The sequence below is a fragment of the Caloenas nicobarica genome, chromosome Z (genome assembly GCF_036013445.1).
Source record: "Caloenas nicobarica isolate bCalNic1 chromosome Z, bCalNic1.hap1, whole genome shotgun sequence".
In the NCBI taxonomy this organism is placed as follows: domain Eukaryota; kingdom Metazoa; phylum Chordata; class Aves; order Columbiformes; family Columbidae; genus Caloenas; species Caloenas nicobarica.
Window position 1 is genome coordinate 68654044 of NC_088284.1, and position 22093 is coordinate 68676136.

A 22093-nucleotide genomic window follows, 5' to 3' on the forward strand; every position below is an offset into this window, starting at 1 on the left:
GGCGACAGGGCCGCCCCCCGCTGAGTGACGGCCGGGCCGAGGCCGGGGCCGGACCCCCCCGCCCCCCGAGCGGCGGAGCCGGCGCGGGCAGGACGCGCCGCCCGGGCTCGGCTCACGGGAACGGTAAGCGGGCGGCGGGGCGGCGGGTCCGGCCCGTGTCTGGGCAGAAAATTTGACCGGCACCGGCTCGACATAAATAGCGGCCGCCTCCGCGCTGCGTGCGCTCGGCTGCGCGCAGGGGGGACTGGCTGGGTGCTGGGGCGCCCTGCCTGCTTGCCTACCTGCCGCATACTTGCTCGCTTGCCTGCCTGCCTGCGTACTTGCCTGCCTGCTGGGAGGCTGTTCCTGGAGGTCGGGGCGCTGCGCCGATGCGGGGCTCCCCGGGCTGCGGGGCTCCCCGGGCTGCGGGGCTCCCCGGGCTGCGGGGCGGCTGCGCCCCCCGGGAGCTGCTGGCGGGGGCAGAGGCCCCCGCGCCGCGCTGGAGCGGGTTGCGAAAGGCGACGGTGGGTTTTTCAGGTTGCGAAAGGCGACGGTGGGTTTTTTGTACCGCTGTTGGGTTTCTGGTCCTCGGGGGTCTGCTAGGAGGTGGTTCTCCAGGGGACAGATAAATAGAAAGCTGCACTGGTTTTGTACGGGAAGAGTAGAAACTGGAGGGGGGAAAGATTCCTTGAGTCCTTGTGGTTTATTTTCCATGGCCACGGTTTGTCCCACTTGAATTACTCGCTGCCTTGCTTGAAACGCTCTGCCTATCTCAAAAGATAACTTTCCTTCACTCGGCTGGACACAGCGTCTGCCCCGACTCCTGCGCCTTTTTGATGTGCTTATCTGTCTGCCTCTGCTTTTGAAATGGTGCTGGATGGTTTGTTGGGCAGAACCCGTTGCCCACTGCCCCCCATCTGGACCAGCTGCTCCAGGCAGAGATCCTCTCTCTAGTTGCTTTACATCTTTTGGTGGGTATTTGGCCTTGAGCCAGAAACGTGCTCACCTACATGGCTGAGGTTATTTTTAAGTGTGTATGGAATCCGTTCTCCATATGTGACCCACCAGCTCATGCAGGAATGAAGAATGAATTCCTCATTTCTCATCAAAAAGATGAGATTTATGCCGAGAGATGGCACCTTCTCTTAGACTAGCTGAGGGAGCAAATACTGGACAAGTTTTGCGCATGTGAGCCCTGCTTCAGGTTATGGTAATGAGCCCTTTGTCTTTTGTCTTCTTGGAAGGAGGAGCTGGACTACAACATCAGAGCCAAGCATTGTCTTGCTGGCACCACGGTGCCCAGAGCCGAATAGCTTTTGCAGAGGTGTAGGACAGTGTGCGCTATTGTTTGTGTACAGCCTCTGTACCTGTTGCCCTAATGTACATGCATTTGGGTATCCCAACAAGCACACTGCATCATATGCTCACTGCTGCTCATTTCGAGGTCTCTGTTCTCCTTCTGTCAAAGCTCTTTATTTTTTCCCCCCTTCAGCTATTCTTTGTTTTCCAGCCTGACTCATCCTGTTCTTTTGTACACACATTTATCAGCTGTGATGGTCTGCTGGCGGTTCTCCAGATAACATGTTTTTGCATAACGTTGGGAATACATTGCCATCTCCCCTCCTGCTTGGTGTGTTTGGGAAAGTCAAACAGATACAGAGACAGCCTGGTCTATCTCATTACTGATTTCCTTTGCCCATGTTTTACTTTGCTTCACCCAGAGGACAGTTTGATTTGTCTTTTCAAGAGATCCTGGATGATCCTTTTGTAAGAAGCCACTGTCCCTTGTAACTCCGTCCTCCAGAATGATGCACTACTGAATGTAACGTTTGCAGATGAATTGTTTTACTTTTCTGTTTGCTGCTTCACTGTTTTCCAGGCCTGTGGAGTTTTTGTGAAAGCCCAGCACAGCTCAAGTGGAGGAGGCTGGGATCTGCTTTCTGACTTTTTCCTTTGTAGTTGACAACCATTTGTGAATCGTGAGCTAGGAAGACTTTGTCTTCACTTCTCTACTCTGGACAGTGACTTGTAGTTAAAATGTGTTTACTTCGTAAAACTACCAGACTCCTGAAAAAAAAAACAGGAGATAAAAATTGTTTTCCACGGCTTTGTGTTACTGAACAGGCATATGTTTTTTGTCACAGGACCCAAGCACTGTTTATGGCTCAGTGGTTCTCTAGTCCATCCCCAGCTCACAGCAGATCTCTCTTTGGCCAGGGAGGTTGTGGCTTTGTATGGCCTATTTCTAGAAACCCCCAAAGGTGGAGACCCCACCACCCTGCTGCCCTGTCTCAGAGCTGCATCACTCTCCTGAGAGGGAGCTCTTCCTGCTTGATCATGATGAATGGGATAATCACATATCAGAGGATATCCTGTGTCAGACCAAGTCTGTCCAGCCCAGGATACTCTGGCTGGCAGCAGCAAGTAGGAGATGCTCTGGGAGAAGCATGTAAATAAGGCTACAGCGATGCCTCCCCAGAGCTCTGCTGCATTCCAGCGCTGTGTGGTTTAGTAGCTCTCACACAGAATCACAGAATGTTAGGGGTTGGAAGGGACCTCAAAAGATCATCTAGTCCAATCCCTCTGCCAGAGCAGGAACACCTAGCTGGAGGTGACATCTTTGTCTCTTCAGGCCTTGGAGGATGGTATGAGGGTCCCACCTCTACTAGATGTCTCATTCAGATTTGGTCTATATGTTCATTGCTGCTGGAACAGTACTCATTTTGCCCCAGTGTTCATTAAGAATCAGCCTATCTAGGGCTTATTAGTGGCCCATTGATGGAACATTTCACTTTCGGTTCCTCTGCGCCAGCCGCACCAGCACTGGGGTGGGAGCTGGAACAGGCAGGTGTAGGTGTGTTACTGACAGCTCCCTGTGCTTTGCTCGGGGCTTCACAGGACATCGCCATTGCCTGCTGAAGGGTCCGAGGCACGGCTTGGTGCAGGACAGGAGCCTTTCTGGTCCTGTCTTCACATGGCATCCATCAGGTGCAGCTGCTCCCTGCTACTTGAGCATGCCAGGGAAGCAGAAGTCCATCTGAGGACTGACAGAAGTTCAGGCAAGAAACCCAGGATCCCTTTTCAGAGGAGATTGTGCTGGCTGTGAAGTTTCCAAGGGGAAGGGTTCAGGTTACAGAGCAGGAACCGAATGCACAGTGTCACTAGTGACTCAAGTGTGCCCACATGCTTTTTATAGGGATTAGTAATTAAGCAATTAAGTACATGCCAGGTGCATGAGAGAACCTCGCCCCAAATAGGAGAACACATAACTGTGTTTACAAGTGTGTACCTTAAAAATATGCAAAGGGGAGATACAGCTGGGATGGTTTGTATTTGGCCTTTGGCAGAGTTTGAGCCTGTTACGTGTTGCCTGGTCACCAGACATCCAGGATGTTTGCTGGATGGCCCTGATAGGAATGACCGCTTGGTAAGAGCCAGTGTTGAGTTGTGTGGTTGGCAGGCTGCGAAGTGTTGAGAAGAGCAGGGCCAGGAGATACAGGCAGCTGCTGAGTATCGGGTTAGGAACTGGGTGAGCTGCACCTTCTGGCGCACAAGGAGAGAGGAAGGTCCAGGAGGGTGCAACCAGCCTTAGGCTTCCCGCAGCACCAGTGGATGAAGAGGTCACTTTGGTCGAGCACAGGGAGCTTTCCCAAGTGTGCGCATGGCCTTGGACAACAAGGCCTTCGCTGCGGAGTTGTCAAGTGCAAGGATGGGAATGTCAGCTCCAGTGTGGTAGTGAAGCAGCATCATCAGTAAGTGTTGTCTGTGACATATTGAACTTCTTTGCTGTAGAGTTCTGGGTGGTGACGGTAACTCTGGATAGCATTACATGTTTTGCATGGCCGGCATGTCATTTAGAGAGCCAGAAGTCTTGGTGTGCTTTGATAGATGCAAAATGCCTCCTTCCAGATATTTCTTTTCAAATACGAATTACAGTGTATCATAGGTGTAACAGCTACTTGTTGTGAGGTTTCTATCAGACCAGAGGAAATCCAGATCCTCCTTGGAGAAGTCTGAGCTTCCTGGAGGGACAGCAGTTTCCCCGTTGTATTTCATTAGGCATGAGCCTCTTGCAGGGAGGCAGAGAGGGCCTCAGCTGGTGGCTGATTTGCCTGGAGTGGTGAGGGTGTGTGCTGAGCTCTGCTTTCTGCATCTGACATGACAGAGCTGCTCACTGCCTGGAGCATCCCCTGTCCACCCTTCTCATTCAGGGCGTGAATGTGCTGGTACTGCCCCACTCTGCTGTAGAAAGGTTGAGAGATGAAGATGTGTCTGATGGGCAATGCTGGCTGAACCAGGGGCTGGGGACGTCAGCTGCCTTGTACGGGCCGTTTTATTGAGAATCATTCAAGATGATGCTTGGCTACTCTGCAAGCGGCACAAGGGCTTCCCAGCATGAGAAAGCTGCAAAGCAAGATACTGTGATGGTCTGCTGGGGGATGAGTGGCTCACTGTCACGCTGCAGAAGCAAGGGGCTTAGCCAAGGTGACCTTCGGCCATGTCTAAGCTCATGGTGGTTTAACAGTTTGTTTCAGGGGAAGGCAGCTAAATCCCCTTGTGTTGAACTAGAATCTGAATTCAAACTTGAATTACAGCAGTGAGGACTTTGCTTCAGCTGGATAAATTGAGTGACTGCAGAAGACAAGTCTTTGTGATATGTAGGGGATCAGCGTGGAGCCCAGCTCCCATCCTGTGTAACCTCCTGGTGTTCAGAGGAGGAACCTGGACAGGACACCTGCGCATTCTTCTGAGATCCAGTCATAGACAGTTTAGATGGGAAGGGGCCTCTGAAAGTCCCTAGTACAGTGAGCAGACATAGCCCCAGAGCTAGATCAGGTTGCCCAGGACCTTGCCCAGTTGAGCATCCAGTGTCCAAGGATGGAGACTCCACCACCTCTCTGGGCCCTGCCCAGGAGCTGCATCACTCTTGTGGCAAGGAGTTTTCCCCTTGCCGCAACTTGTTCCCATTGTCCCTTGTCCTTCTCCCATGCACCTCTGAGGAAAGCCTGGTTCTGTCTTCTCTAGAAATTCTTTCCCTTCAGGCAGCCAATGACTGACTGCAATTAGATCTCACTGCAGCCTTCCTCCCTCCAGGCTGAAGAAGTCCACTTCCCTCAATTTCTCCTTTTATCTGCTGTGTCCCAGCCTCCTGCCCATCCTGGTGGCCCTGCACTGGAGTCTCCTCAGCTTGTCAAGACCTGTCTTCTACTGGGGTGCATCAAACTGGGTGCAGCATCCAGTGTTGCTGGATGCTGAGTCTGCAGCACTGCAGGCGCTGCAGCCTCAGTGGTACTAAGCAGGGGGGAATACCCACCACCTCTGTGGACTCCTCGCTAGATGTTTTCTAGTGCAGCTTGGACTGCAAGTCCAGTGCAGAGTCTATAGGAAGTCTCTTGTAGCTTTAACAAGATGTTTCAACATCTTGTATGTTCAAGGCGGTGCTGCAGAGCCCAAGCAGACCAACAGTGCATGATGCTGCAGCCCAAGTCTGTGTTTATGGCTCATTAAAAAGGTGCTTTCCTCTCTGGCTGGGAATATGAGATCAGCCTACAAAAGGATCCACAAAAAATGTGCAGGAGACCATTCCCTTAAAAGGACTGGATTTAGCTAATTATCTTCCTTTCATTTCTCCAAGCCAAAGACTTGATGTTTAGCGAGAACGAAGTATGTTTGTTTGGAACAGTGCAAACTTCTGAACGCCTGTACCGCAGCTGTGGGGCACGCGTTCACCTCCAAGGCCACTGCTGGGCTCTGGTTGTGTCTGCCAGAGAAGGGACCGCTGGCTCTAGGTGTGACATTTGTACCTGTGCACTGGGAGGAGAGCATTCCTGTACCAGCACACCTGTGGTTACTTCTCTCGTGACCAGAGTAACTGGTGATAGGAAGCACCTAGCAGTCAAGACTTTCGATGTATAAGACTGCGTGATGACACTGGGAATGGATCCAGCTCCTCCTGTGCTCTGCTCTGATTTCCCACTGGGTTTTGCAAAATTTGCCTAGACTCATGTTTTTAGATGTGGTTTCAATAGGTGCTGATCTGCATCTTTCCCTCTGTTGTTGCTGGATCTGGCTGTAATTTGTTGGTCCCTTCTTGAAGCTCCTGGGAACTGGTGGTGTTGGGGTGCTCAGGTACTCAAGCAGCAGGTTGGCTGTGGCATCAGGCTCTTGCACACCAGCACCCAGGTGTCCTGGAATGCAAGCCTGAGGTTTGCAAGTTGTTCTATGAGCGGCAGAACTAGCAAGAGACTCACATTTTGCTGGATCAGTGTTCTCCATCCCTGCACCCCGCTGTTTCTGCCCCAGCTCTATGGCTTGTAACAGCTGCCCTTGCTCTGCTCCTCCTGCTTCTGGTGGCCCCCTTTTCCCTGGACCTCCCTGCAGATGCCCCAGCTCCCTCCTTCATTCCCTGTCAGCCAAAGGAGATGCCAAGCCTTGCTCCACACCACACCTGTGCTGACGGACCCTTTGCACACACGGCCAGCTTGACAAGAAATGAGGATTTGAGTCCTGCGTGAGATTTCATTAGTTAGCTAGTGGCCTTGAGGTTTATCAGAGGACTGAGAGGCCAGATGAAAATACAGTCTTGATTTAGGAAACCAGCTGGAGCTGATTTGCTCCTCTCATCTGCACAGCATGCATCTTGTGTTTACACCTGGGTGATCCACTGTGGTCTAAGTGTGTGCACACAAAGTACTTAACTTCTCTTGAGTTTGTAGGAAATGGTCACTTGAGGTATGTGTAGTTTCTCAAAAAAAAAAAAGCCCTAGTTACTCTAAAAGTCAAAGAATATAAAAAAGAAATTGTAGGAACTACAGAGGGGTTATTTTACATTGATTTGTTGTTTTTATATTATAAAAATAATAGTTCTGAACCCTGACTTAGATTTATGCTTAAACTATGAAAAAATCTCACAAATCAAAACCCTGCCTGAGTCAAATAGGAACTGTTGTGGAGCCAGGGTGTCCCTCATGAGGTTATCTCCTGCCTCCCGTGCTGCTTAAAAACAGCTTTTATCATAAATAGCCTTCTGCCTTCAAACTTGGCAGTTTTTCCAAGAATCCTCAACATCTATGCTGGAGATACTTGTTGGCTGCTTCCTTATCTCAGACGCCAAACGTTTGGTCTGCTTGCTTATTTCAAAGCATCGAAAAAGTTTCCCAGTAGGTTTGAGGGTTTTCTGGGGGCAGGGGATGGTCATTGTTTTTCAGCCTTGGCTCTCATCGGTGGGCAGAGTACACAGAGTTCGCATCCTCTGCCTTTGTCTGGCGATTCAGTGTGGCGGGTGACTCGGGATGCACCGAGCCCTCCGGCACGCTGCGGTCCCCGCGGCCGCGGAAGGGACGGCCACCTGCTGCAGCCTGCTGCGGAATGCTGAAATCAGAGTTGGCTTGGGCTCATAACAGGATCGATCACCTAAAACCCTGTGTCTTCACTGAGGTTAGTTGCTCTTCTCCTGGCGTACGTATGAAAAGAAGGCTTTCTGTAATCTCCTGCTGTTTGCATGCCCGTGCACATGGAAGAGTGTGCAGCTGTCGTGTTGTGTTACACAGCACCCCCGGGGGAAATCAGCCTGTAGCTTTTCTCTGTGACATTTGTGGGTTTTACTTGGAATTTGTCTTGCTCGCCGCTGTTTCACAGAATCACAGGTTGGTTGGGATCGGAAGGGACCTCTGGAGACCATCTAGTCCAACCCACCTGCTAGAGCAGGTTCACCAGAGCAGATCACACAGGAATGTGTCCAGGTGGGTTTGAATGTCTCCAGAGAAGGAGACTCCACAACCTCCCTGGGCAGCCTGGTCCAGGCTCTGGCACCCTCACAGTAAAGAAGTTTCTCCTCATATTCAGATGGAACCTCCTGTGCTTCAGTCTGTGCCCGTTGCCCCTCATCCTGTCGCTGGGCACCACTGAGGAGAGTCTGGTTTGTGTCACTTCGCCCAGTTCTTCTTTCACATTTGTTCTTTTTCCTGGGGCTGTCAGAGCACCGAGGGATGATCCTGCGGATCCTCCAACTCGGCGCTACCTGTGCGCTCACGGCCTCCCCGAGCAGCCTGTCGCAGGCCGGGCCCGCCGCTGCCAGGCTCCTGCCCCCCGTGTCCCTGTGCCTGCTCTCCACCATGTGCAGGACACAGTGGTCCCTCCTGAGCCACCTCCCCAGGTCTCCCCTGATTGCCTGCGCAGAGGTCGGTGCTGCTCTCAGGTTTTGGTGCCCAAGAAATGGCCCAGTGCTGCGGGGGAGCTGTAATGGAGCAGAGCAGTGAAAGGAGTATTTCCAGTGCCATACAGGATGCTTTTCATTTTCACTTGCTCTACAGGATCCCTTTGTTTGTTTAGACCCTTCAGAAAGAAACCATTTCATCCCCCTCATAATCACAAATATTAGCCCTTTTTTGTTTTGTTTTCCTATATTCATGATAGGAATAGTCTTTCCTGTAGGTGACCTATGGTGTAAGTTCATCTCCCATCTGATTTCATTTTTTCTCCTTGAACCTTTTTGATTGCTCTTCATGCATGCCAACTTGTATGCTCTTCAGACTTAACAAGTGCAAGTGTTTAGGCTGTCTGATGAATACTTTGGACAATGAGACCTAAACTCTTGGTATCTTAGTAGTCAATATGAATTTCAGTTTTTTGAGGACTTAAAGTTGTAATAGTGTCAGTCCTGTGCAGCTTCTCTATTTAATGTATATATTTTGTTGTGATGCTTCCTTTATTGGTCGAATGAAAAGTGAATTGCTAGGTTTAATGAAAAATAGCAAGAAATCAAAGCTACCATCTTAGGAAGGCATTGAGAATAGATTTGATGGAGCAGATTCGTGGTGAGTTAGGGTTCACTCTTTCCCAAATGTCCAGAAGTGTGTGGATTTAAAATTTGAATATAATATTGCAGTTGTGCTGGACAATCTTGTTATTTTTTTGGAGCCCAGGTGTTGGGCTGACCTATGTTAAACCATGCTTGAACCCTAGCATGGCTGAAAGAGAGCTGTTTGTGGCAGTCGGTGTTCTGACACGTTATATAAAAGAAAACAATTATGCTTAGGCAGAATTTACCCGCTTTTTATTTTTTGGCAGTACAAAGCCCTCTTTGCCATTTACAGCAGACGGGCTATTTGCTTTTTGTCCCAGCACTCATTAGCAAGATAGGGTAGAAGAGACATGGGACATGGAGATAAGGCAGAGCCAGTCGCCGTGCTGGCCCCGGGGGCAGAGCTGCAGGGCGCGCTGCTGAACCCCTTGCAGCCCATTGGGTGGGCAGGGGAGCAGTACCCGTGTCCTGGCCCCGTGGGCACAGCTGTGCTCCCCATGTGCTGAACCGTCCCCTCCCAGCAGCTCTGCTTGAAGTACCTGGCAAACAAAATTCTCGCTGCGGGGATTTCAGCAAGGTCTGCACCTGTCCTCAGGGCCTTTGCTTTGTGCAGCCTCGGCTTTGTATCTCTGTGAGGTGCTTTGAAACCCAGAGCGTTTTTCAAAAGCGTTGCTTGTGCACGCCGACATCCGCCGTCTGTCCTGCCTCTCGCCTCTTGGTGCTGACAGTCCCCGTCCTTCTGCCAGGAGGAGACAAGGTCAGCCCCGCGGGGGCTGCGCACCACTCGAGCTCAGCCACCGCTTTTGGGCTACCCTGATCGCTGGGAAGGGGCTGTGTCTGCCCCTGAGGTAGTTGTTCCCACGTAGCCAAGACAGAGACTGCCTTGTGCATAGCAGGTGTGGGTATTTTCAGCTGTTACAGAGATTTTAGCAGCCTGGAGTGGGTTAGAATCATAGAATAGTTTGTGCTGGAAGGGACCTTCAAAGCTCATCCAGTCCATCCCCCCCAGAGCCCCATCCAGCCTGGCCTGGAATGTCTCCAGGGATGGGACATCTACCACCTCTCTGGGCAACCTGGGCCAGTGTTTCACCACCCTCATTGTAAAACATTTCTTCCTCATGTCTAGCCTGAATCTCCCGTCCTTTAGTTTAAAACCATTACCCCAAGTCCTATTGCAACAGGCCCTGCTAAAATGTCTGTCCCCATCTTTCTTACAGCGCCCTTTAAAGTACTGAAAGGTGAAACACTGGCCCAGGTTGCCCGGAGAGGTGGTAGATGCCCCATCCCTGGAGACTTTCCAGGCCAGGCTGGACGGGGTTCTGAGCAACCTGATCTAGTTGAAGATGTCCCTGCTCACTGCAGGGGGGTTGGACTAGATGACCTTTGAAGGTCCCTTCCAGCCCAAACTATTCCATGATTCTGTGAGAATTCTATCCATGGGTAATTTTGATAAAGGCTTTGGTTTTCTCTATGCTGACCAGGACAGCCTTGCTGGGGCTGAGCTGCTGGACATGGCTGGTAAATTGCAGGGGTTCTGGGGTCCCCCACTGCCTCGCTGGGCCAAACCCCCTGAGCCCCATGGCCCGGATTTCCTCCTCCAACCCCCCCTGCCTCCAGCCCTGGCTGACTGTCACCACACCGAGCAAACCAGCCCAGCAAAAAGCTGGTTTTCACCCTCTCAGCCCCCAGTGGTGGGATCTGGGGGGTCGGGGGCGTTCCTCCCATGGAGGAGGGACCGTCTCCTGGTGCTCCACTGCCAAAGTGGCGAGTGGCAGGAATGCGAGTGATGCGGGAATTGCCATCACACCAGTGGGAAACCAAACGTTTGAGCAGATGACAGCTCTAAATTTAAGGGCTTGCTGTCAAGCCATGTGTGCATTAATGTGCCCTTTTGTGACCAAGCTCAAGATAATTTTCCTATCTGGAACAGCAGCCGCATTGTAAGTTGTATAGAGACTTCTCCGCTGGTGAGGAGCGATCATAAGAGCATGATCTACCCTGAGAGGGTGGGCAAAGCTGGAGAGATGTGACTTGGAGTAGGGCTCTGGCACTCTCTGGCACTCTGCAGAAGCTAAAAAGAGGCCATTTATAGAAAGCCTGAAGATGCTTGGCTCCTTGAAAAATGCACAAGCCTTGCTGTTATTTTAATGTAAATGCCACTTGAGAGAATAGCAAAACATTTTTTAGACTGTAAGAAGAGTCACCTTAAATTATCTGGAGTTCAATATTCTCCACAAAAATTGAGCCAAAAAGATGTGAATATACAGACAGCGCACAGGAACAGAAGGAAGCTTTCATCAAAAAAAGCAGAGTTGGATACAGTCTTGTGTGTGGTAGTGAGTGTGTGTTTTAACCTACCTGCATATTTTAAACAAGTTGACCTTTGTAGAAGGTCTACCACAGTCTTGTAGAGCTGCCAGAGGTCCAGTTACGTGCCTGTGATTGTGTGTGGCATTTTATATTAGGAGACATGGGACAAACCCCTGGGTCAGCAGGGATTATCCGGATGGGTCATTTGGTGCGTTACTCCCACTTGTTTTCTCAAAGCGCTGGTTTAGACGTGCAGTAACGCTCAGGTCAGCTGCTTAGCTTGCAGCAGAGCAAACACGTTGTCTCGGGGAAGGTGGGTCCCCAAGGAGCCGGTTTAACTTGCAGCCTCCCGAACACGAGTGGATAATACTTGCTGATCTCCTTGCGGCTTTAAAACACGGGAAGGAGTGCCGGGTGTTGTAGCCTCGTGGAGGTTTGCAGGGCTCAGAGGTACTCAGGGATGCTACAAATCTGTTTTCCCAGCCAGTGATGACTTTATCTGAAGTGCCACATGCAGGGAGGTGTCACTGGGGACTTGTAAGGGCATGGGAGCTGCAGACTTTATGATTTGTGGTTTATTGTCCTACAAGGAAATAAATGCTTAGGACACTTCGTTAAAATCTGGCATCGCTTGGAGGAAGACATCTCTAGCCAGGGTCCTGTACAAAGTGTTCCTCAGCATGGGCCTGTAAGTCCATGATGGGGCAACATGCTACTGAAGTTGTGCTGCTCTCATGACCATGCGCCACCACTTGCATGTAGGACAGGGACAGGGAGGCCCTGAGCATTCTGGCCTGGGTTTGAAGTTAGCTGTGCTTTAAGCATAAATCTTCTGCAACTCTGTGGTATTCAGCACTACCCAGCCAGCTGGGCCACAGTGTCATGTTCCGTGTATTCTGTATTGCGCTTCTTGTTTTCATTTCAGGTCCTGTTTTGGCATAAAAGCAAGATTCACGAGACTTCTCTAAGATGTCTTACAGAAAGGAGCTAGAAAAATACCGAGACCTGGATGAAGACAAGATCCTTGGAGCTCTGACAGAGGAGGAGCTCAGGAAGTTAGAGAATGAACTGGAAGAGCTGGATCCTGATGTAAGTAATTTCTGCACAAGATTTGCTAGGTGGTAAATCTCAGTAGTTGTGGGGGAATGGACTGCATTATTAATCTATATTTAAGTAGGATCCTTCGCAGAGCCTGTACTTGGTGCAAGGGTGAAAGAGACTGGCCACAGATGAAGAGAGGCAGTTTTGCCATCACAGGCACAGGCTACACATGGGATGTTGTTTCTATGATATTCCCCTGCCCTTGTCCTGGCATGCATGTGATGAGCACTGTGATTTGCAGCACTGATGTGACCCAGTGCTGGTGCAGGGCAGCAAACCCGCAGAAACTGGATTTTTGCTTCTGATCAGACCACCTTGGAGGGAGCATTTTCAGTTTTATTTGGGATTTTTTTTTGTAACACACTTCAACTGATCTGTATTTTCATTTAGGCGGAAATCTAAATCCCAGAGTTTTGCAAAATGGCACAACTGCTTTTTAGCAACCTCCCAACGCTGGAAAGAGCTGCACATATGCAAACACTGGACCTGCAGGTGCCAAGCAATCAAAGTTTTTCGTGGGCAGTGCTGTTCTGTGGCCCTAGCAGGGGATGTGCAGAGCCAACTGGCCGGCCTCTGGGTTACGGCAAGGTTAGAGGATGAGGCTGGGCACTGCCAACTGAGAAGTTGTTCCTGCAACATGCAGTTACTCTTTCTGGGGGAAATGATGGGCAGCGTGGATTGCATCATCAGTGTTTTGAACTGCAACACAGAAGAATAATAAAGAGGTGGCAGGCTAGCTCCTGGGATTAAATGTATGGGCTGGTGGGCTGGTTACGTCTGCCTCAGAAGACACAGAGTCAGGCAGCATTCTGTGAAAGGGGCAGAAAGGTAAAATAATCGCAGACTTCTGTTGGGGTTAATCTGAGTACAGAAGTGAAAGCGTGAAGATTGCATGGTCACCCCTCGCAGCGGGAAGCCTGAGGAAGCAAGCTGTTTCCTACACCTCCCTCTGTGTGCGTTAGCACAGTTCCCTGTTGCCCTGCAAGGTTGCCCGGGTCTGATTGCTTACTATTAGTTATTTTCCTTCCCAGGAAAATTAATTGATACAAATTTAAATTATAATGAATTACTTTTATTAGGCGGGCATGGAAAAATCTACGTGTTGTTCAAAATCACCTTGGATGTCTTAAAAGTAAATGTTGACTTCTATATAGCAAAGCTTTAAAGAACATGCTTAGCGTCAAACCTGGGAATAGTCTTACTGCATTAAGGCTGTTCTATATTTAAATATAAGCAGGTGCTTATGTGCCATATGTGTCAGGCACAAGCCAACTTCCCATGGTCATTAATGTGACTGAATAACAAGGAGGTGGTTTGAAAAAGTGCAGAGGTTCGCAGCAGTTTTTGTCTGCAATGGAGTGACCTTCTCTGTGAGACCCTGCCTGTAGCTTTGTGGTGGATCATGAAAGGCAGAAGAGACCACCCCAGCTCTCTGGTCTGCTCTGTGAAAGACCGCGGGAGCTGCTGCTGTAGAGAAACATCCCCTTGGAAGCATGGACGCCTTGTAGTGGAGCCAGCATTTAAGATTGGAAAGGGGGAATGAGCATCATGTGTCTCAGGTGATGTGGAATCAGTGGGGTTGCGCGGAGATAACCCTTGACACAAAGAGAAGCAAATTGTCCAGAAATACGGAGGAAGGGCAGTGCAATGAGGAAAGTGGAGAGGGGAGAGTGTTTGATGGGTGGGGATCACAGCCTGCACAGATAACCTGTATTTCTCCTCTCTCTGCCTAGAATGCGTTGCTGCCGGCGGGGCTCAGGCAGCGGGATCAGACACAAAAGCCACCAACCGGCCCGTTCAAAAGAGAGGAACTCATGGCCCACCTAGAACAGCAGGCAAAGGACATTAAAGACAGAGAAGACTTGGTTCCTTTCACGGGTGAAAAGAGAGGTATGGTAGTCCTTTGCACCACACTGAGCACGTCATGATGAAGGCACGGTGGGCACACGGCAGAAGGGTTGTGTCTGACCCACGTTGCTAAGCTCAACTTCATTTTGACACCATTGGGGTGGTGGGTCTGCAGCCCAGGCTGGCTAATAAACTAGGGTGTGCCCAAGAGGTCTCCGCACTTGCTGATTTGGGTACCACCTGATATGTTGTTAAGTGATGGGCAGAGGCTGTACCTCTGTGCGGCTTTTTTCTGTCCCCATCACACTGCAGCTGCACCAAGCTCTGGGGAAGACCTCATCTTCTGTCCTCTCTTGTTCCTCCTCTGTCCTGTCCTCCTGCGAGCTCTGCAGGCTGCACTCTGTCTTCCACCACTGCCTTTTGTGCCCCGTCCCTACACTCTGAACTTCATCTTGGTGCAGAGAAACTCCACAGCTCCCCTCAGCTGTGATAATCTCAACAGTTCCCATCTAGTCTTCATCACCTCGTGACAACCCCAGCCTCATTTCACTGTCCCCAGCAGCCTGCATGTTTCTGTCTTCCTGCACCATACCCTGCTGCACCCCTGTCTGGCCCTGGGCCTGTGAGCAAAGGGTTTGCTTTGCCTCTTCTCTTTCCTCTCCTTCTGGCATCTTTTCCTGTTCTCCTGGGACATATCCCATCATCTAAAGGACTTCCCTGCTCCCAGTAGCACTCTGAGAATCACCTGAAATGGGATGTGGTCCGGTCGGTCCTTGCCTCTGGGTTCCAGGATCTTCTCAGCAGCTCTTTTCTGCTGTTGTGTCTCCCTCTGTACTTTGCGCCCCTGCAGCAGAAGATCTGGTCGTACACTGTTCACACTACAAGAAGCACATGGAAATGTGGGGCGGTGAGCCTGTTTCCCAATTGAGGTCTTTCTCAAAGCTGCCTCCTTACTCATCCATGTGCCTCTTGGAGAAAGAGCTTGTGTTAAATCTGTCCATTTGATAAAACTGGAGGTGGTACTAGCAAAAAACCAAAACCAAACAAAACCCACAAAATACACCAAAGGGCTCTCTTTGAAAAAAGTAAATGAAAAGAGTAAATTGAGTGTCATCAGGAAGAGCAATTTAGGAACTTCAAGCGTAGCCCATCCCAGCAGTGGCTGCCCACCTGGCGAGCCCCGCAGGCAGTGGCAGGGCTCCGCAGGACGGACACGTTTCAGGCGTTTTGGGTCATCAGCTTCTGGTCCGAGCTAGTCATATTTCAATCTGATCTGATCCTAAACACACGAAACATATTTTTACCTGTAACATGCTGTTGAGTGAAGACACGACTCACATTGAGCGTGAGCCAGAGATGGTAAATTACATATTCACAGTTGTGGCAGGGCTGGAAATAAATCACCCTGTTTGCAGTTTGGAGGGTGATTTATGCATTTGGCTTGAGAGGTGCTCTCCCTGGCCATGCTGCTGGACAGGGCAGGAGCTGGTGTGTGCATACATGCTGTGTTCTGATATATAATGCTGTGTTTGCACGCAGCTTTTAATTTAAAGTTCAAACTTGTAATAAAGCATGACTGAGATATGAAACTTTCTAAGATTAAAACCCAGAAGTCTCAATGACACTGAGATGTCAAAAGGAGTTACTGTGTGACAGCAGAACTAAGTTTGCCCTGTTTTCCCTGTTCCCTGCTGAACGCAGGTGCTGCGTACCATTTGCCGAGCCGTGTGTCCGCTGGGATGATGGTTCCGTGTCTCTGCACTGAACCAGCTGAGGGGACCAGCCCTCCGCAGACGTTTTGCTGCGGAGTACCCAGAAGGTGCCTGGCCGCGCAGGCACACATGATGCTCTGCCTATTTTTGCGAGAGCAGCTGTGTCCCAGGAGGCGCATTCCTGCCCTCTCGGTCGGGACGGCAGCATGCAGGCACGAGCTGGGCCGTTTCACAAAAGGCTGTTTGTAGCAGCCTCCATTTCGTACAGGGGGAGCCTGCAGTGCAGTTGCTTCTTCCTTGAGGCTAAATTTAGCTGCTTCTGTTTCGGCACATCCCTGAGCAGCAGGATTTTTGTTTCTCCCCTTCATCGCTGCTGACTCTGGTTTCAGAGAGGGGACAAAAATAGTGCTGGCTGGCATTCCAGGCCAAGAGCTTTGCCCTCGCTAGCTCTGTGCAGTGACCCTGGGCTATTTCAGGGGAGGGAGCTGCTCCGAAATGCTCTGTGATCCCTCCTCCTCCTGTCCCGCAGCAGCACTGGGTTTACGCAAAAGACTGCTCCCTGCCGTGGTGTGTTAAAACTTCTCTGGAGACATTCAAGACCTGCCTGGATGCATTCCTGTGTGAGCTACTTTAGGTGAACCTGCTTTAGCAGGTGGGTTGGACTAGCTGGTCTCCAGGTCTTCCAACCCCAGCCATTCTGTGACTCTGTGATCCCAGGCAGTGGGATGCGGGGCCGCCGGGGACGCCACAGCGTTCAGAGCTGGGCTGGAGCTGCGTCACTCACTGCACAGTCCTTGTCCCCATGGACAGCCCCCATTAGGAGACGGCCACCAGTGAGCAGCTGAGATGGCAGCTTTGCCTTACCAGCTGTACCCATTGCTTTGCACCTCCGACTTGCAGGGAAAAGGCCTGTTCCTTGACCTGCCGCACTCCCAGGAGACAGACTATGGACGTCTCTATCTGGCATGCCCTCTGTGTCTCTCCCACCTGCCCTACTGTCCTCTGCAGCAACACTGAGCCGGACCAGCTGCACCAGGCCTGCTCCTCCTTGCATCCTGTGTGCTCGCTGGACGACCGCCTGCTATCCCTGCCTGCTGCCAGACCCCTCCGCCACCTCCTTTCCACCCTCCTTTGACTAATGTGCCATCCGCCCTGCCACTGCGCGTTTGGAATTAGCAGCAGGAGCTGTCTCGGTGGCAGGACGGATCCTGCACGGGCCTGGATCCAGGCCACTGGCCTCTCTTGGTCCATGTGAGTGCTGGCAAATCTCCATCCCTTTTATGCAGCCTTCAAAGAAGTGAAGTCCTGCGGGGTCGGGCTGTGCATAGCTTTCCGAGTGCTGCACGTTCAACAGTCATCATCCTGTACAAAAGTACTATTGGGCTTCTGCAGATGCAGCCCTCTGCGCTGGTGAAAGAGCCCAGCTCTGCAGCCGGGGCTGTCTGGCAGGTGCCTCCTGGCTCACATCACAGCAGGAGTCAGACCGAACTAATGGGAAGGGACTCCGTGCCTCCTCTGATCTTTATCCAGGTCCTTGTGCCCCCTCTGCCCTTTCCACTGTGCCGGTCTCACCCCACGGAGTTGTATCCGCATGGCTATTTGTGAAACAGGTGCTACAGCTATACTGAGAGTGACCTCACTTTGCATTTATAGGAAAAGCTTGGATCCCAAAGCAGAAGCCAATGGATCCTGTTTTGGAAAGTGTGACTCTGGAGCCGGAACTGGAGGAGGCCCTTGCTAATGCCTCTGATGCAGAGCTCTGTGATATTGCAGGTAAATTAGTTTCACGTGGACCAGGGGTTCAAGTTGTTTGACTACTAGTTTCTTTTTGTTTGTTCTTTCGCGCGAAATGAGCTATTGAGCTTTTTGGTGTTTGTCTGAATGCTGTCAGTTTTGACAGGATTTATTTCTGTGTTAAAAAGACTATATATATTTAAGGTTGCTTTCAGCCTATTGGATTTAATCAGGAGATTGGACCAAAGCTGAGGAGAGAGAAGAAGGATTTATCAAGGGAGCACAGTGTGCTGTTTGATCTCCTCTCCTGTCTCTGCCACTGAATCTTGCAAATTGCAGCCTGTCACCTTCAGGAGCACAGCTTTCTTCAAGCCAAACCTCTAGGAAACAATCAAACAGACCCAGTGAGAAAGTGGATTTCTAGTGCAACCTGTTAAAGGAGCCGTCAGGGTAGAGCAGTCTTTCAACGCACAACCAGGGCTGCTCTTTGTTAAAGAGCTTTCCCAAGACATTTTAAAGCTGCATTTTTTTTGCTGTTCATGCGGTCAGTCAGTTTTGTGTTAGCGCAGGGGTGTGGGAATCCATCACTAAAAGGCTGGTGTACCTCCTGACTGCCGAGAAGCAGGTTGTCGTGCACAGGGAGCTTTACTGAGCTCACAAGCTAGTCTAGCGGTCGATGAATATTTCAGTGCTGTTGGCTGTTTCTTCCAGTTCTGTCTCCTTCAGACTTCCATACTCCCTAGCAGTATCCCCCCGTGCCAGAAGTCTGTAAGATAGCCCGTAGAATAATGGCACCAGCTAGACATCTTGTACATAACAATATCGTATTCTGGCTTAGAAATGTGTTTCTGCATTAAGGCTTCCAACATATGGACCGTGGCCCAACATTGCATCTCTAGCTTTCGCTTTTTTACTGTACTCCTGGAGTCCTGTAAAGCCCTATCCAATAAAATCTCCCTTTCTAAGCTCCAGATCTGTGCTGCAATCATTTTCACAGAGAAATGCTGTTCCCGGCAGCTTGTTCTGCAATTGTTGGGAGAATATACTTGAAGTGGCAGCAGGAGAACTGATGTGATACAAACTGTACTGAAATCTCAATATTGACAGCAGCAGTGTTGCTTTTGCAAGTTTGCTATGGCTGTGAAAGAGCTCCTGCCTATTTAGCAGAGCTCGTTGTCAGCCATGGTGTGTTGGATCCCTCCCTTGCCAAGGCCAGCAGGGTGGCTTTTGTAGGTGGCTCCCGAAAGGTCCTCAAAGGGCCTTTGGTCAGCTGAGGGCGGCAGAAATGGGATGATTTCATTGCTTGACTTCCTTTGGATCATGCACAGTAAGCACCAGACTTAGCAACAGCGGATCCCTCTTGTCTACGAGCACAAACCCTAGCCCCCCAAAACACCATGTGGTCATCACAGCAGGTCCTTCCCTCTATCTGCAGCCCAGATATTCACAGTTGTGGCTGGTGGAGAGATTTCATTGTCAGAGGAAGCTGTGTTTGGGGTGTATGTATGTCCCCAAAATGCTGAGCCTGCAAATTACTTTTCCGAGCTGTATTGCGCTCAGGAAAATTTCAGCTATGAGTAGATAGCAGAGGAAAGGGCCAGCTAAAATACAAATGAGAAAACTCAAAGTGCCCCAACCTCACTCATGTTTTCAGATGGAGACTGCTTGGCTCTGTGTGGTCCAACCGGGGATGCGCTGGGGGGTGTGGGGAGGTGGGTGGTGGTGTTTGTTGACGCCTTTTGCTGCAGGTTGTCCTGCCCATGCAGCCCAGACCTGGTGTCACGGTGATCTGCCAGTGCAAGAGGTGCCGTTCATGTGATGGGCCTCAGGGATAGCCTTCTCCTGCAACTCCCAGCCCTCTTGGCCAAAGCAAATGGTGATGGACTGGTGCCACAAAGCATAAGGAGGAACAGCTTATGGCAAAGCAAAGTGCCTTTGTGGTAGCATGCTTGAATTTTAGGGAGAGTTGCCCTTTATTTATTTTAACCACTGTGCCCATCTGGAGGTCAAGATTTGTTCAAATGGGTCTGTTTATGACAAGTATTTATGTCTGCATTTTTCTGTAGAAAGTGGTGTAGTTATTAAAAAAGAAAAAAGAAAATATTATTAAAAAGACAGTTTCTTTTCAAACATGAACTTTCTGTGAGTAGTGGGGTTGTTTTTGTAAATGGAATCTTTGCCCGAATGTTTCTAAGCCATTGGCTTCCCACTGCTCATTTGCAGCTGGCAAGAATGCCAGCAGAGTCCCCTGGGCACATTTCAATGTGCATTTACATATTGGTTTTGCAGTCCTGAGCCTGAAAAACGCAAATTGGCAGAAGTTTGGCTTTTGGGCTCTTACAATCTTTGAATTTTGTTCATACCATCACCTTGTGCATTTTGACCAAGCCAGCAGGGCTTTAGATTCTCACAGTATCCACTTCCAAGGCTACAAAGATCAATTCAAAGCACACCACCCCCACTTGTCATTGAGGAGAAACGTGGTGTGTGCTGCCACACTTTGGGTGACGGTCACCTCCTCTGCTGCTGCGTGAGGGGTCGGTCTCATCTCAGAGCTGGACTGTCACAGTGTGTGGTACCTGCCCAGGTGAGCAAGGGTGGTGAGGATGTGCAGGCTCCCGCTGGGCTGGACCCCTTAGATAAAATCCTACCAATGGCAATTTTTTGTCATTTATTGTCTTCCCCTCGCTGTTTTTGTGTGATGTTGAATCAAGTCAGCTACTGGGAAGCCTTGGCTGTTTGTCTGCTGCCTGCAAGATCATGTTCCTCTTCTGTTAGGAAACTTGCTACACTGGAATAAACAAGGGAGCATGTTTGAGCCCTGTTGTGAATTTATGGCAGCTGGGATCTTGGTCCCACCTTTGTATGTTGTTCTGCGCTTGCACAGGGAAAAGAATTGCGCTGTGGACCCCCACCCCGGGCAGAATGGCATGTGTGCATCTTTTCCTGGCTTTGGAGCCTGCAATAACTCAAGCCGTGTTCTCCTTTTCTGTTTCTGTAGCCATCCTTGGCATGCACACCTTGATGAGTAACCAGCAGTACTATGAGGCACTGGGGAGCAGCACCATTGTGAACAAAGAAGGGCTCAACAGTAAGTGATTTAGAGGGTTGGCAAGCTTTGAAGCTGCTAGCAGACGCAAAGTGGGAATTATTTTAGTGCTGAAGATTGGAGCCGTAACTGCAGGAGCAGCCCGTGATTGCTGGGGACATCTCCGGTGCATCCTTGTCCTGTGCAAGCCAGCGTGGTTTCAGCCACTGCCCCAGCGCCACCCGGGAGCTGTCACAGCCCGGGGAACAGCCCCACGCAGGCGGTGTGCCCTCCACCACCAGGTGTTGGACCCTGACAGCATGCCGCAGCAGGCACCAGCTGTCCTGTGCTGGTTGTCCCCACTGCCGGGCAGCGCTTCTGGATGCACGTGAGCGTCAGTGGAGCTGCCAGGGGCTTGTTGGGTCTTTCATCTTGTGTCTGTTCATCAGGTCACGCTTCCCTCTCCCAACACTCTTTCTGGGAGAGGAGAAACCCACCCAAAGAGAACATGCTGCTGCTCACGGCGCTTTTGGTTTCACATGTCTTGCTTTTTCACTTGCAGGTGTGATTAAGCCCACACAGTACAAACCAGTTCCAGATGAGGAACCGAACTCAACAAATGTGGAGGAAACTCTGAAACGAATACAAAGCAATGACCCTGACCTTGAGGAAGTCAACCTTAACAATATTATGGTATTTGCTCCTTTCTACTTTTCTCTCTTAATAACAGGACCAAACATTTGATACACAGAAGGCAGAGACCAAGTCTGTTTTGCTGCACAGCGTACTGTAAGACTGCATGTAGCCAGACAAGAAACACCAGTGCTTCCCATCACTGTTTTTGGGGGTTGCAATAGGGATTGTTACCCGCTGTGGAACAATGGCGTGGGGTTGGTAGCAGGACAACTCCTGTACATGCCTAGAAGAGCAGAGCTGTGTTGGGGGTAGTTTGGGAGACCCGTCTCCAGCCTGGGGTTAAAGGTGTTCCAGGTTGCTTTAATGCTATAGTCAGGTGCATCTGGTGGAGGGGCTGTTCAGTAGGATATAATGGTTGGGGGGAAAAGCCTTCATAATCCTGACGCTTGCCATGAAAATATGAAGAAATCTCCCTTCTTGCAGGTAGCCCTGTCCATCACTCACCTGTCCCTCTGTGGGACTCATTTACTTCTTGTAGGATGCAAATCAGGACACAGCACCACTTCTTTTGTTCCCTCTGGGACACATACACATACTAAAAAATACAGTTTCCATTTGTCATCCCTGACTCCAGGACTCGCATCCCGTGGGGTCTGTTAAATGATGGATGTATTTGAATAGCAAGAAAGTGGTTAACTGCACATGAACGTTAAAACCACTTGTGCCATGCCACCTGCAGCTCTCTGTAACAAAAATATTTTTACTTGCATGTATTTGATCCTGGCTAGTGACCTTGAACGTCCCTTGAGGACACCAGGCTGAGGGTGTGGGAGGCAGGCACGCTTTTTGTGTCAGACTCCAGGCTTTGGAACGCGGTTTGGAGACCTGGGGATGTGGTGAGCTGCTGGGCTCTGTGTTACAGCTCTGCAGATGGCTTTGGCT

At 50.4% G+C, this 22093-nt stretch overlaps 1 protein-coding gene across 1 annotated transcript in view; it reads left to right on the top strand.

The window, feature by feature from the left end:
* TMOD1 (tropomodulin 1) overlaps nucleotides 1-22093 on the top strand; it is a 29104-nt gene continuing 7011 nt past the window's right edge. The window contains exons 1-6 of the mRNA XM_065656323.1: nucleotides 1-123; nucleotides 12018-12181; nucleotides 13927-14083; nucleotides 17407-17526; nucleotides 20489-20578; nucleotides 21078-21208. Of these exons, the coding sequence (XP_065512395.1) occupies nucleotides 12062-12181; nucleotides 13927-14083; nucleotides 17407-17526; nucleotides 20489-20578; nucleotides 21078-21208 (618 nt within the window). The 5' untranslated portion in view covers nucleotides 1-123; nucleotides 12018-12061. The remainder of the gene's footprint in view (nucleotides 124-12017; nucleotides 12182-13926; nucleotides 14084-17406; nucleotides 17527-20488; nucleotides 20579-21077; nucleotides 21209-22093) is intronic.